This window comes from Thamnophis sirtalis, unplaced genomic scaffold, assembly GCF_051295495.1.
Source record: "Thamnophis sirtalis isolate CommonGarterSnake01/CBP01778 unplaced genomic scaffold, rThaSir2_p1.2 scaffold_3, whole genome shotgun sequence".
In the NCBI taxonomy this organism is placed as follows: Eukaryota; Metazoa; Chordata; class Lepidosauria; order Squamata; family Natricidae; genus Thamnophis; species Thamnophis sirtalis.
In genome coordinates this window covers 138,875,993-138,890,928 of record NW_028261383.1, presented here as the reverse complement: position 1 = coordinate 138,890,928, position 14,936 = coordinate 138,875,993, and the positions used below count along the sequence as shown (strand labels likewise).

The 14,936-nt window shown below is 44.6% G+C and overlaps 1 protein-coding gene across 1 annotated transcript in view; it reads right to left on the bottom strand.

Moving 5' to 3' along the window:
- FAM20A (FAM20A golgi associated secretory pathway pseudokinase) overlaps window positions 1-14,936 on the bottom strand; it is a 68,265-nt gene that overhangs the window by 21,141 nt on the left and 32,188 nt on the right. Inside the window, exons 2-5 of the mRNA XM_087710207.1 lie at window positions 11,178-11,359; window positions 6,341-6,391; window positions 5,241-5,319; window positions 3,203-3,295 (exon numbers count right to left, since the gene is read on the bottom strand). Coding sequence (XP_087566333.1) covers window positions 3,203-3,295; window positions 5,241-5,319; window positions 6,341-6,391; window positions 11,178-11,359 — 405 coding nt within the window. The remainder of the gene's footprint in view (window positions 1-3,202; window positions 3,296-5,240; window positions 5,320-6,340; window positions 6,392-11,177; window positions 11,360-14,936) is intronic.

Below are 14,936 nucleotides of genomic sequence, written 5' to 3'. Positions count from 1 at the left end.
CAACCCTTCCCAACCTTGCATTTTGCTGCTGTTGCTGCTGTTTTGTTCTCCCCACCACTTAAGCAATTTATTAAGACATTTGATGGATGGCTCAAGTGAAATGCTAGATGCTGGGCAAGAATACTGCCCCAACTTGTAAATGCTGAGATGTGGGAGATATTTCTACTGCTGGAGGGTTGATTCATACCATACAGCTTGCAAAGGATGCTCTGGGATCTGGTGTTCTTTTTTTTTTTTTTTTTGTCAGCAAAGCAAGATGATATTTGGTTAGTGAGTCAGTAACTGCCAAGCAGACGGACTAATAATGGCACAGAAGCTTCTTAAAATGCCCTCAAGAATTGGCTTTTTCATCCTGCTGTTTGCAGAATAAAAACACAAATAAAACATAGATTTGATCAGGACTCTTGATGCATCAAACCAAGCGTGATCTACCTTCAGACCTGCCAGATGCATCACAAGCAGAAAAATGGGAATTTAAGAGAGCTCCGAATGACGGGCTAATATAACACAAGCAGCTATGAGGGAAATAGATGTGAGAGTTATCAAGAATTTGATAGATCGATACATCCATCCATACATACATAACTATATACATACAAACATATATACATATCTAACTTCACTTTCCCGGCCTTTTGGAAATGTCTAAACACCTGGTTTTGTCATCTTGCTTGGGCCTCACAGAGGAATGGGGCTGATCAGCACCCTGAAAACCTCCCCCCCCCCCGGCTTTTAATTCTGAATTTTAACTTACTTTGTCTTTTATTTTATATACAGTTTTTATATTTTTATCTTTACTTGTATACTGCCCAGAGTCTCTCTATGAAGGATATGGGCAGTTTCTAAATGAGAAAGATAGATGAAAGAAAGAAAGAAAGAAAGAAAGAAAGAAAGAAAGAAAGAAAGAAAGAAAGATAGATAGATAGATAGATAGATAGATAGATAGATAAGAGAGAGAGAGGGAGGGAGGGAGGGAGGGAGAGAGAGAAACAGATTTCTAAATTTGATAAACCAGCAAACAAATAAATCTTAGGCTGTTTGAGACAATATCAAATTTCTTTTCCCCCTTCTTTGTTAAATTTTATTTGTGAACTATGAACATGCAGTGGGTTGTATTTAGTGGCTGTTCATCCACTTGTGGAGGGGGATATGCTAATGGAGCAGGTTCCTTCTAAACTAGGGGAGATATGGAGGACAATAGCCAGAAAGCAAGAAATGACCTTTAAAAAAACTAATAGTAATTTATTAAATAATTATCTATTAAACTTGCTTGCTGAATGGCTATGGGCAGTTTACAACAATGGAAGAAATTAGAATATAATCAATATAAATAAAGGTAAAATGAATGCCTATGGAAACTGTCTGGAAAGTTTGCACAATGCTTTAGAATAGGGGTGTCCAAACTGGATTTCTTTGAAGGCTGAATCATGGTTGTGTTTGCCCTCGGGGAACCAGGATGGGCGTGGCCAGCTTGACATCATTCGTGTTGGGGGTGCTTGTGGTGGCCCGAGCACTTCTGCCAGTGAAAATGGGCTCCTGAGCTGCGTTTTTGGCTGGGACGGCCTCCTGCAACCCTCTGCCAGCGAAAATGGAGCTCGGGGAGTTCCGTTTTTGCTGGAATAGGCACTATGGGCTGCTCCTTCATTGTTTCCAGGGCAGGCCCACAGGCCAGATCTAAGCACCACATGGGCCGGATCCAGGCTGCGGGCCTTGAGTTTGTTATCCCTGCTTTAGAAGAAAGAGCTGAAATATAAAACTATTAGGAAATTGTATTTCCCTATCTATTACAGCCCCATGCTTAGATCTTAGGCTACCACATTTTTTCTCATTTCACATACTCTTTTCTGCACTGCACCTAAAGATGGGCAGAGAACACTCAATCAATCATCAAAAATCATGCTCAGCACCAAATGATGAAGAAACTACTATAGTCTTTGCTTATTTTTCCCCTCAGCTCTCCAGGGAAGACATCATAATTCACTAGGAGAATATAACAGCAGTAGGAGTCAGCAAACTCCCAATGTGGATGAACTATGACTTCCAGAAGTCCCTTCAGCTGGGTTAAAGAGGAGGGATGCTCGGAAGTATAACAACTTGGAAGGCCACAGATTTGTCACCCTGGATCTAGACTAATCACCATTGGTCCTTGAAGGTTTTAGACAAACCCTATCTGGAAAAAGAGGAAATTAACCCTGGAAATCCTTTTCAGGTAGCTTTTTACTTAGGCTCCGTCACTTATCAACTGTTTGAAGTTACAACAGATTTCCCCAAAGCTACTTATGACTCATATTCAAAGTTTCAATGGCCCAGGCTGTTCCCCTCCTGGGGTCAGATAGTCATGTTTTCAGCACTCAATACCCACCCTGCATTTATGGCTGTTTACAGCATCCTGCAGTCACATGACTATAATTTACAACATTTGTTTTGTTGGCAACTGGTGTCTGCTTCCAATTTCTGGCAAAATACTCCCCTTGAGGACAATGGATTCATTTAACGAACGTAGCGTTCCCTTTACGAATGCTGTGTTCATTTAATGGGTAGCAGCAAAAAGGTTGTAAAATCAGGCAGAGCCACATGGCGACCAAGAGTGGTATTCATTTATCTTCCCTACTGGTTCGCATATGTGAGTGAGCATGTGCTCACTTCGCTCGCACACACCACCTCCACGCATGCGCTCAGCCTTCTAGGCATGCGCTTTTGGCTGAAAAAAGGCCTAAATGGGAAGCCATAGAGCTGGGGTGGGCGGGCGGGGACACCCACAATTTCTGCTACCAATTCAGGTGAACCGCTCCGAACTGGTAGAATGCCACCACTGATGGCAACCCCCATAATAACCAGCATGCCTTATGACCATAATTCCAAGCTCAATTATGGTTGGGAATTAAGGACTATATACAGATTATAATTTCTGTCTTGAAAGATAGTTCTCTCCAGTGATGTGATTTCCCACACACACCCCTATCAGTATTAATTCTGGTGACCCTTAAAGTTTTTAATGCCTGAAAGGGAAGAGCAGAACATTCATTCCGTAATGATGCGAACGGCTTTAAAATTTGTGGCCTATGAGTAAAGGCTGACACCTACATTCATTGCTCATATGGTTTTGTCAACTGCGCCTTTTGCCTTGCCCCCCCCCCTGAAGCTGCAGTCAAGCTCCTTTCTAGACAAATAACTCGGGAGGTAATTAACACTTGGGAATTACCTGTCTAGGTGGAAGGCGGCAATCTCCGCATTGTGTCTCTGAAAGTCAACAAAGTAAAAAAAATCTTCCGGAGTCTCCTCATCTCGTTTCTGTCTGAAAGAAAGATCCAGGTAATTAACAGGAAGGAGATTGTGCGTAAAACAAAATATCTTTCAGAGATGAAATATTTGACAGTAGCTAGAAAGAAATAAAGGTTCCCTTTCTTCTCTTTCCGATTTTCAGTGGTTGAGATCTTTTGGGTTCCTTTCTATCCCTCTAGACTTGGAGTCTCATGCTCAAACTAACCAACACCACCAATATGTTTAATAATCATTGAGAAGACTAAATGAGCATGCTATGGAATTGGGGTCCAATTATGGCAGGAGTGCACAACTCTTATGGCAACTTTTATGCCCTATGGACTTCAACTCCCCGAATTCCTGAGCCAGCATGGGGCTTGAGCATGGCTGGTTGAAAGAATTCTGGGAGTTGAAGTCCACAGGTTGTAAAGTTGCCATTGTTGCCCACCCTTACATTGTGGGAGCTTTCCTCTGTTGCCCTCCTAATGTGATTTTGACGCAAGTCAGCCTGTTTGCCTAGTTGAGGAGGAAAGTTGCTATTCAGATCAAAAGGGATCCGTTGGGAGATCTAGACCCCAGCTGGGATCAGGACAACAGAGAAAACAATCAGAATAACTCCCTCCTTTGCTACACTACACTGCCCTGGTCTGCACTGCCTCATCTCACATCTGCTCTTCATTCTTTCCATAATTTTTAAAGAATGTATGTGGTCACACCAGTGGTGGGCTGCAGGAGGTACGTCCTGGTATGGGCATACTGGTGGCTGCCAGGAGCAACGGGTACCATTCCAGTAAGATGCTCCGGAGGCCCACCCACCTGCCCGCTCTCCTTACCTGTATTTGAGCTCTTTGGCGCTTCTGCGCACGCATCATACGGCACCTGAACAATGCTCTGTTGAGCAGCTGGAGCTTCGCGGAGGTGTCACGGAGCATTGAAGGAGGTAAGGATGCATACGTGCGCTGTGTGCATGTGTGCACATGCTACACACGTTCATGTGGTGGACACCGGGCCCTGTTGCACTGTACCAGTTGCAACAGGATCCAGAACTCACCACTGGGTCACACCCAATTGGCAGCTAGTCAATTAGCAACTTCTAAATGTTTTCCTGTATACTTATTCTGAATTCCCTTTAAAATCTTTGTACATTAGCTAAATGTCTAAAGAGATTCTTGGCTGAAAAGCAAAATGTCTCTTCAAGCAAAACAAGAAAGTCCAGTGGTCTTTTGAAAGAAAGCACCTTTGGGGCACAACATCAGCCTTTCACTGGGGTTGGGAGGAACCAAGTTTGGTTGTACAGGATGCAGCTTCCAATCCCTCTTGTGGGCTTTGTTCTTTCCACAGAACAATGTATGGACATGCGAAGGTGGGAAAACATGAGAAGAACAGTATAGTGTAAGTCAGGGGTGGGATTGAAAAAGTTTAGCAACCGGTTCTCTGCCCGGTTGCTGGGTGGGGGTGGCCTACTCAGCCTCTGCATCAGGCTCCAGAGGCTTTCCTTGAGCCTCCAGGAGGGTGAAAATGGCCTCCTCCAGGCTCCGGAGCCCTTCAAGAGGCTGGAAACAGGCCTGTTTCCATACTTGCAGAATTTCCAGGAGGCCTGTTTTTCGCTCTCCAGAGCCTCCGTGCGGGCCCTGCACTTACCTGGCATCCAAAATGGGCCCCATGGAGATTCCTGGGAGTGGTGGGGTGGGGTGGGCAGGACCAGCCAAGTCCTTGCAACTACCAGTTCAGCAAACCAGATGTGAAATTACAATCTGCTTTGCCCGAACCTCCTGAACCGTCTGAATCCCACCCCTGGTGTAACTCCTAAAGTAGACATTGTGTATTTTAAGCAAAATCATAACACTACCTATCAATACAAAAAAGCCCACAGAATTCGAATCCCTGCTCTTTCTCCTTCTCTGTACAACATCTATAGCTTTGCTAAAAAATGCTTTAGTGAAAAGGATTCTTGCCATTTTCAAGTGAAGCAAGCTTACCTCATTGGTTTGAACATGGCTTTCCCGAAGTCTTGGAACCGCAAAACAAGTTTCAGGTGCACCCCGCTGGGCTTTACAACTAAGAAATGAAGAGAGATTCAGCTCCTTGTTCAAATGCCAAAACACACAGGAAACATAATATCTGTCTTAAGAAAGAATTGGAATGAGCTTCTAACACCTTCAGGGGTGTGTTATACGAAGATCGATATCTAGTTCCCCTTTATATGTTGGAAGTCATTTACTATGTTGAGTAATATGCTACACTAAACTTAAAATAGTGAAGGTCTAACATATTACGGAGCACATGTCACTGCAACGGCCCTAAAGATGAGCCAGTTGCCAGGCGCCCTAATTGGGATCATATGACCACAGAGATGTGGCAAAGGTCGTAAGTGTGGCAAATGGTCACAAGTCACTTTTATTTCCAGTGCTGGTGCAACTTTGAGCGGTCACTGAACGAATTGTTTTAAGACGAGGGCTGCCTGACCAAGGTATTTAAAGGGATCTAGGATTCACCATCATCGATCCAGCTGGAAAGTGCAGGGTTCAAAGTGAGCTGGATCAATTTAGCAAGAGCAGCATTTCTGCCGGGACACGGAAGAGACAAAGCAGTTTTCTTAATTTCTCTCTTCCTGCCTGTCATCTTTGTACACCTTGACAAGACTGCTACGGGGGTGAGGGGAGTGTGAGAGCAGGATGAGGAGGCTTGTATCTCTTTGAGGAGGAGGCTCAAGGGTGAAGGAATGTCCTTCCTCCCTCCCTCCCTCCCTCCCTTCCACCCAGCAGATTTCTCTCAAATCCCCTTTGTGCCCCTTTGGATCCAGTTCAAGGTCAGGAAGAGATACTGATACCGGTTGAACAAATGCACAGCCAGCCTTTTAATAGCTGTGCAACTCCAAAGGGAAATCACACCACAGCGCTGGAGTTGCCGTTAAGCATTTAGGGCTGGGTGAGACAGAGCCCTAAATAAAGCCCAAGGGTAGCACTAAGGACTTGGCTCATCCATCTCGTTAATAGAACTCCATCAGCCCCACCGCCAAGAGGACTCCTGTGATACATTGGTCAAAAAGCCATTGCAGATAGAATAGCACTTCACCTACTTTGGGAGCAGTCGCAGGCCCCGAGCAAGGCTTTCTCGTCCTGGCTGTAATCTGGAATGAAAGAGAAAACCTTTCTTACAAGGAAGGGAGGTAGAAGGCAGAAGGCAGGGGAATGCCCTGCTAAACGGCAGGATTGTGAGCTACCGTGCACGCGGGAAGGGGGACCAGCGAAGGGGACCAAAGGAGAACAACAGGACTATCCGGCAAAATGAAATCATGGTGTCACTAATATGAGTTTATGAGAACTAGTTTGGTCTAGTCCAATGATGGCGAGCCTATGGCACATGTGCCAGAGGTGGCACACAGAGCCCTCTCTGTGAGCCCGCATGCTGGCCACCTGGTTTTCTGGTTTTCACATGCGCCAGAGTGCTGGAAACCTGAAGACCAGCTGGCCGGCACTCATACGTGTGCTGGAAATCTGAAGAGCAGGTTGCCAGCGCATGCATGCATAATGACCAGCTGGTCTTCGGGTTTCTGGCCCTCCGGCAAACGCGGCACGTTCCAGTTTGGGCACTCGGTGCCAAAAAGGTTCACCATCACTGGTCTAGAGGTTAAGGCACCAGGCTAGAAAGCGAGAAACGGGGAGTTGTAGTCCCGCTTTTGGCCTGAAAGCTGGTTGGGTAACTTTGGGCCAGTCCTGCTCTTTCAGCCCAATTCACTTCACAGGGTTGTTGCTGTGAGGAAAATAGGAGGAAGGTGTGTTGGATGTATTTTCTGCCTTAAGTTATTTGTGAAAATCGTGGCACGACAAAACCACGGTCCACTAAAGCGCGCCCGATTAAAGCGCGTCGCTGACGTCATCAGCAGCGCGACAACAGCAACCGTGGAGAAAAAAGGGCGCTTTAAAAAGCGCTTTGAAAGCAAGCCGATTCACGTTAAGGTAAGGGTTAGGTTTAGGTTTAGGTTTAGGTTTAGGGTTAGGGTTAGGGTTAGGTTAAGGGTTAGGGTTAGGTTTAGGGTTAGGTTAAGCGTTAGGGTTAGGTTTAGGGTTAGGTTAAGGGTTAGGTTTAGGGTTAGGTTAAGGGTTAGGTTTAGGGTTAGGTTTAGGGTTAGGTTTCGGGGGGTTAGGTTTAGGTTTAGGGGTTAATTTTAGCTTTAGCGCTCACAGCGTGCTTTTTTCGTCACGCTGTGATGACATCAGGTACGCGGTTTCGTCGAGCACACTTTAGTCGAACGCGGTTTTGTGGTGGAACCGTGAAAATAATAAAGTCAGAATATACATGAATGAATGAATGAATGAATGAATGAATGAATGAATGAATGAATGAATGAATGAGCTTTTGAATTACAACTTATTTGTATGATGATGTTATCAGGAGCAGGACATCATTGTGGCAACTCCCAAATTCCCCTTAGACATTTCCTGTGGGAAACATTCAGGTTTCACTGCAAGTAAAAACCAGCAAAGAGGGTTCTAATATATCCAATCATTTCTACCATTGCCCTCCCACTCGCACATACAGGTAATCCTCGACTTATGACTATAAATGGATTCAGAATTCCTGTTGCTAAGCAAGGTGGTTGTCAAGTGAGCTGTGCCCAATTTTACAACCTTTTTGCCATGGCTGTTAAGTGAATCACTGCCGTTGTTCAGTATATCATGCGGTCGTTAAACAAATCTGGGTTCCCCCATGTTCTTTGCTTGAGCCGAGGTGGCGCAGTGGTGAGAATGCAGTACTGCACGCTACTTCAGCTGACTGCTAGCTGCAGTTCGGCAGTTCGAATCTCACCAGGCTCAAGGTTGACTCAGCCTTCCATCCTTCTGAGGTGGGTAAAAGGAGGACCCGGATTGTTGGGGGCAAGAGGTTGATTCTGTAAAATACTTAGAGAGGGCTGTAAAAGCACTGTAAAGCAGTATATAAGTCTAAGTGCTACTGCTATTGTTGGTAGTTGTCTGGGAAAGTCACAAATTGCAATTAGTACATAACCTGGGGATCCTGCTGTCATTGCAAATCTCTGCCAGTTACCAGGCACCCGATTTCTGATCGTGTAAAACTGTGGAGATTCTGCAGTGGTTGTAAGTGTGAGGACTGGTTGTAAGTCACTTTTTTTCCAGTGCCATTGTAACTTTGAACACTTGCTGAATGAATAGCTGTAAGTCGGGGACTCCGTCAGCCCTGGGGATAAAGATTTTAATCCGCCCCACCCGAATGTTGAATGAAAGTTGTGTTTTATTGTTTATTTTTTTTATTCACGTACTGTCTTATGTTTTGTCTTGCACACCCCCTCCCATGAATTGTAAGCCACCCTGAGTCCACTCAGGGAAAAGGGCGGCCTATAAATAATAAATAAAATCTAAATCTAAATCTAAAATCCCTGTGCTACAATGGGAAGAGTATGGAAGCCAGTGTAGGGTAGAAAGTTTTCCCAATCAGAATTTTCCCTTTCCAAGAAATTCTTTCTTCCCACTTTTTCTGACGGTGCTCTCAGTTTCCTTTTGAACATATTCCTTTACACAGTTCCCTTCTGACTGCGTGTTTCCTTTCGTTTGATGCTACTGGATGCTTTTTTGAACAGAGATAAAAATCAGAGGAACCCCACTACTGAAGTGCTTGTTCCTTTACAAGAACAGAGGTTGCTGCCGCTGTGAGAATTAAGTCAGTCTTCTTCAAATACAGGTAATCCTCAACGTATGACCACAATTGAGCCCAGAATTTATGTTGCTACGTGAGAAATTTGTTAAGTGAGTTTTGCCCCGTTTTATGACTTTTCTTGCCACGTTTGTTAAGTAATTCACTGCAGCGGCTAAATTAGTAACACGGTTGTTAAGCAAATCTGGTTTCTCCATTGACTTTGCTTGTCAGAAGGTCACAAAAGGTGATGACGTGACCCCTGGGACACTGCAATTAAATATGAATCAGTTGCAGTGGTGGGATTCAAATAATTTAACAACCGGTTCTCTGTCCTAATGACCAGCAGGATAGGTGGGGCTTGGTGGTCATGTTACTGGGTGGGTATGGCCAACTCAACATCACTCACGTTGATGGGTGCTTCACCTTAGCTGTTACAATGTAATAAGGGTTAACCAGAGAGGCAGTTTCTGTAAGCAGGGCAACAAAGATTAGCTAGAAACAACACCAGAATGTTTTCTTCCTGCCTTCCTTACAGGATTAGCCCTGTAAAGTGGGAAAAAACAAAAGGAGATTTCTTCCAACAACTGGTTTTCCGAACTGCTTAGAAAGTTACCAACCGGTTCTCCCGAATAGGTGTGAACTGACTGAATCCCACCACTGGTCAGTTGTCAAGCAACCAAATGTAAATCACATGACCATGAGGAAGCTGCAATGACAGGGGTGAAATTCAGCAGGTTCTGACAGGTTCTGGAGAACGGGTAGTGGAAATTTTGAGTAGTTCGGAACCGGCAAATACCACCTCTGGCTGGGCCCAGAGTGGGGAGGGAGTGGAGATATTGCAGTATCCTTCCCCTGCCACGTCGACCAAGTTACGCCCACAGAATAGGTAGTAAAAAGTTTTGAATTTCACCACTGTGCAATGGTCATTTTTTTTACTGCTGTTGAAACTTTGAATAGTCACTAAATGAACCATTGTAAGCCGAGGACTACTTGTAGATTGGAGTACATTGCTTTTCTTTAGACGGAAGGCCCTTTACTTGAATGTTTCCTTGGGTGTCGCTCTCCAAAGAGCAGGGAGAGCCACAGATATCTGGGAGAAGCCACAATGATTGCATGCACCCGATGACGTCATCACACAAATAATTTTTAATTCGTAAACTCATGTCAGTGGTATCACGAAGCCAATGGTGTATAGTACTTTACTTGTGTGATTGTGTCATGACAGATGTGCCATCACTTGTCTCCTTGGCCCTGCCCTGCTGATGGGATCAGGACAATTGAGATTGTTTAACCACATTTACGTGTAATCAAAACATCCAAAGTCTTCTGACCCTATGCAACCCTGGGAGGCAGGTTGGTGTCCCAAGAAATTGATTCATAATTGATTTGCAGCCCTATATCTGATCTGGGCATGAAGCTCAAGAATATGAACTTTACGTACTTCTAGAGCAGTGTTTCTCAACCTTGGTCACTTGAAGATGTCTGGACTTCAACTCCCAGAATTCCCCAGCCAGCGAATGCTGGCTGGGGAATTCTGGGAGTTGAAGTCCAGACATCTTCAAGTGGCCAAGATTGAGAAACACTGTTCTAGAGGTTCTAACCAGGAGTGGAATTCAGTCGGTTCGGACCGGTTCAGGCAAACTGGTCGTTATGCTTTAGCGCAGTTTGGAGGACCGGTAAAATCAACCACCGGCTTTATTTAGAAATTTAGAAATTTCTTAACAATGAAAACAATTAACAAGTGGAATGGCTTTGCCTTTCAAAGTTGTGAGTGCTCCGTTACTGGAGGCTTTTAAGAAGAGACTGGACAGTCTTCTTCTGGACAGAATGGTCCTTAGTATTGTGTAGTGGGCTTCAGTAGGCAAGAACAAGACCAGCATTTCAGTGGTATCACTAAGCCAATGGTGTATAGTACATTACTTGACTCAAAACTGGAACTGAGGAACAGCAGGCAAATCCCTGTAATTTATACTCTGGGCCCACAGGGCCTTAACCAATCATAAAGCTTGAAAAAGCCTGCCCAAATATGAATGTTCAAAGTTTCCCTCCAAAACAGTTGGAGCTAACAGTTGGGGTCATCTAAAGGTTAGTTTCACTTTATCAGGGCTTAACACAACAATATACATTCAATACATAACACATAGGGTCTCCCGCTTGTGTAGAGGGTTGGACTAGAAGACCTCCAAGGTCCCTTCCCACTCTGTTATTCTGTTATTTCTTTTTATTTCAGCCCTCCTTTAAGAAGGATTTGAAGCATTACCTACCAGCACTGATGGTACTAAACCTCTGTGTGTCCCTAAGGAGTTGATCCACCATAGGGCTGGCCCGTGGATACAAGGCGTGGCGATTGATCCCCAGGTGGAACTGAAACCAGCTTGCCTCGTGTCGGAGCTGAACCCCTGAACCCACGGTTAGGTTGCGCTCTTCTCTATAAACCTGGTGTCGTCTGAAATACATGAAGCAGAGAACTTGTGTTTATTCAAATATTATAAAGCGCCTCGAAGGAATTGTCACTAATATAGTGTAAGGTTTTCGAATTCAGCTCAGAATCTGATAATTCCAATGAAACTCTGAACACGAGGCTACTGATGCAGAAAGCAAAAAGACTTGACGGCATTTTTGTCTTCCACCTTAATAGAGCAGGCATAGAGAGAGAGAAAAACAGACACGAGCCCCACCGTCTAGTGAAAAAAAAACTTTTTTCAATCTTCTTATAGTCTTACACAGCTTGCACAGATCGTCATAGTGTTAGAAATGTTATTTCATGTTACACAAACCTCATGATTTTTCTCAGCACACTGAAAACAATGGACCTTAGAAGAGGAAAGAAATACATTTTCTGGCATATAAGACAGAGCTTTGTTAGGGAATGCTGATCATACATTTCAAGTTGCAAGCAAGGTTATTTTGCAGAATCCACTTGTTACTTTACTAGGCTAAGCTTGGCAATTCACCTAGAAGTTTTATCTATGAAGTTGGCACATTAAGTTATGATGGAGCTTCTGTCAACAGCAATTTAACAAAAGCTGAATTAGGCTATACTCTGTGTATGCGCTAATCCTTCAGGGGTCCTTTCAATAGGTTATCCTTAAACAATGACCACGATTGAGCCCAAAATTTCCATTGCTAAGTGAGACAGTTGTTAAGTGGGTTTTGCCCCATTTTATGACCTCTCTTGCCACATTTGTTAAGTGAATCACTCTCAGTTGCTAAGTTAGTAACATGGTTGTTAAAGTGAATCTGGCTTCCCCGTTGACTTTGCTTGTCAGAAGGTCGCAAAAGGGGATCACATGAGCCCAGGACATAGCAACCATCATAAATATGAACCAGTTGCCAAGCATGCAAGTTCTGATCACGTGACCATGGGGATGCTGCAATGGTTGTAAGGGTGAACGACGGTCGTAAGTCACTTTTTTCAGTGCTGTCATAACTATGGTCACGAAATGAATGGTTGTAAATCAAGCACTACCTGTAGATAGTTTGTCCAAAGAGACCCAAGTTTCAACCCAGACCGGGGTGTCAAACTCAAGGGGTGGAATCCGACCAGTGGGTTGCTTAGATCTGGCATGCAGGGCCTCTGTCTACAGAAAACAGCGGACTGGCCTGCGGTGCCTCTGCCAGTGAAAATGGAGTCTGGGAGGGCTATCAGCACTCCCAACTCCATTTCCACTGGCAGAGGGTTGCAGGAGCTGTCGTGGCCAAAAATGGAGCCCAGGGGCCACGCATGGTCCCTCCATTGCTCTGTTTTCTCTGGCAGAGGGCTAGCAAAACAAACTAAAAGCAAAACAAAACAAAAGGAGAAATGTTTCCCTTTTTGCATTTGAGCATGCAAGAAGGGACAGGAAAGGAGAAAGGGAAAAAGGAAAGAAAAAAGAAAAAGAAGGAAAGATGGGAGGGAGGGAGGTGCAAGCCACGGGCAGGCTACCACAGATGCCTCCGACATGAGTGACGTCGAGCTGACCACGCCGACCTTGGCCCCCAAGATCAAACACAACCCTTATGTGGCCCTCAATGAAATCGAGTTTGACAGCCACAATCTAGACAATCAATAGACTTGAGGTTGCCATCTTTGCGACAAACCATGTTGGCCCAAGTGAACAATGAGTCTGGCTACTATCTCTCTCCTTCACTCACTTCCTTCTCCCAATTGCTGGCAGCACATCTCTTCCTGTCAGTTATATTTCCTAAAACTAAGTTTACAGACGCCCTTTGCTGTTTCTGCTTTCCACCATGCTCACAACTAAATTGGAAAGAAGGCATTGACTGGTCTGGGTAGCACATTTTGTATTATGTACAGATAGTCCTCGACATACAGCCATTCATTTAGGGACCGTTTGAAGTTACAATGGCACTGAAAAAAGTAACATATGACCAGTTTTCACATTTACAACCATTGCAGCATCCCTGTGGTCACATGATCAGAATTCAAATACTTGGCAACTGGCATGTACTGTATTTATGACTGTTGCAGAGTCCCAGGGTCGTTTGTAACCTTCCCAGGCAGCTTCCAACAAGCAAAGTCAATGGGGAAAGTCAGATGCTTTAATGGCCGCAAGATTCATTTATCAATTGAAGTAATTCACTTAATAAATGTGATGACAAAATGTCCTAAAATGGGGCAAAACTCACTTAACAACTGCCTCGCTTAGCAATATGGCTGTTAGTTGAGGACCAGCAATACTTATGTGGTTTGTTAAAATATTCATGACTGGGAGAGACATGGGAACAAGGCAATGGTGGGTTGCAGATGGTATGCCCCGGTACGGGCATACTGGAGCCTGCCTGGAGCATCGGGTACCATTCCGGTATGGTGCTCCGGAGGGCCCACCTACCTGCCCGTACTCCTTACCTGTCTTTAAAATCTTCAGCGCTTCTGCGTGTGCTGTGTACAGCACCTATGCGACGCTCCGCTGAGCAGCTGGAGCGTTGCAGAGGGTTGCGGAGGAGTTGCTGTATAGTACGATGCATGCACGTACTGCGCACGTCCATGTGGATGACGCCGGGCCATTCCAACCATACCGGTTGGAACGGGATCCAAATCCCACCACTGGAACAAGGTCAGTCAATGAATAGGCATAACAACTAAGTCAGCCAATGGGAGCTTAAATCTTCTGAGTCTGTACAAAGAATTTAAACAGAAACTTAAGCAGTCTGCTGCTCTGAGAAGTAAACTAGCTGTCTGTAAGGCCTTATCTGCTGAAATGAAACTAACTGCTTGTGCTTGCCTGTAACTCTCCTGCCTTGTGTTTACTTGGAAGAATCACTTATTGGTATTGTACATTTATTCATCTATTATGATGTATATAAAGAAGTTAATGAATCCTGCTGCATCAGTTATCCATGTGTGGTTCTGGCTTTGAATTTATGCAACAAACTCTGACATGGTTTTGTGAATGTGTGAGCTTAGAGCCACCCAGAGTATTATTATATAGTTAAAAAGATTATTGTTTAAAATGGATGGAACCTGGTTGCCTCCAAACCACCAGGCGCAGTTGATAATCCTGCAGTGACATCACTGCCTCATCCCCAGTAGCACTGTATACACTCTTGTGCAGCTCATGGTCTGAATGCTACAGGAAATTGGGGAGTATGGACATTAACTGGAACCAGCAGTGCCAGACCGAGCCATCTGCTGAGCTCCAGTCCTGGGAAATGAATTTGCACTGGTGCCTGAGGCACCAAGTTCCCAAAACATTAGAATGAGACCTGATTGGACTGCTCTCCCAATGGGGAGGTTTTGGACATTGAGGAATGCGTTCAATGTATGATTTTCGCACGGTTTTTCCTCAGAGCTTGCCTCATCCACGCCGCACTCATCATCTCTAGTAAAAGTACCTTTTCTCTAACACCTATGGGAGTCAAAGGTCATTCTTTCCTATGGAGTTTTCTGGACAGAGAAAAAGAAAGTGTCAGAAAGAAAAAGGCAACTGTGGGTATAGAAATATGGGGCATCTGCAAGGCAGAGAATTGGAGACTCTCCTCATATTTTGTTTTGGCTTCACCCCTGGCTAGTGATTTGCATC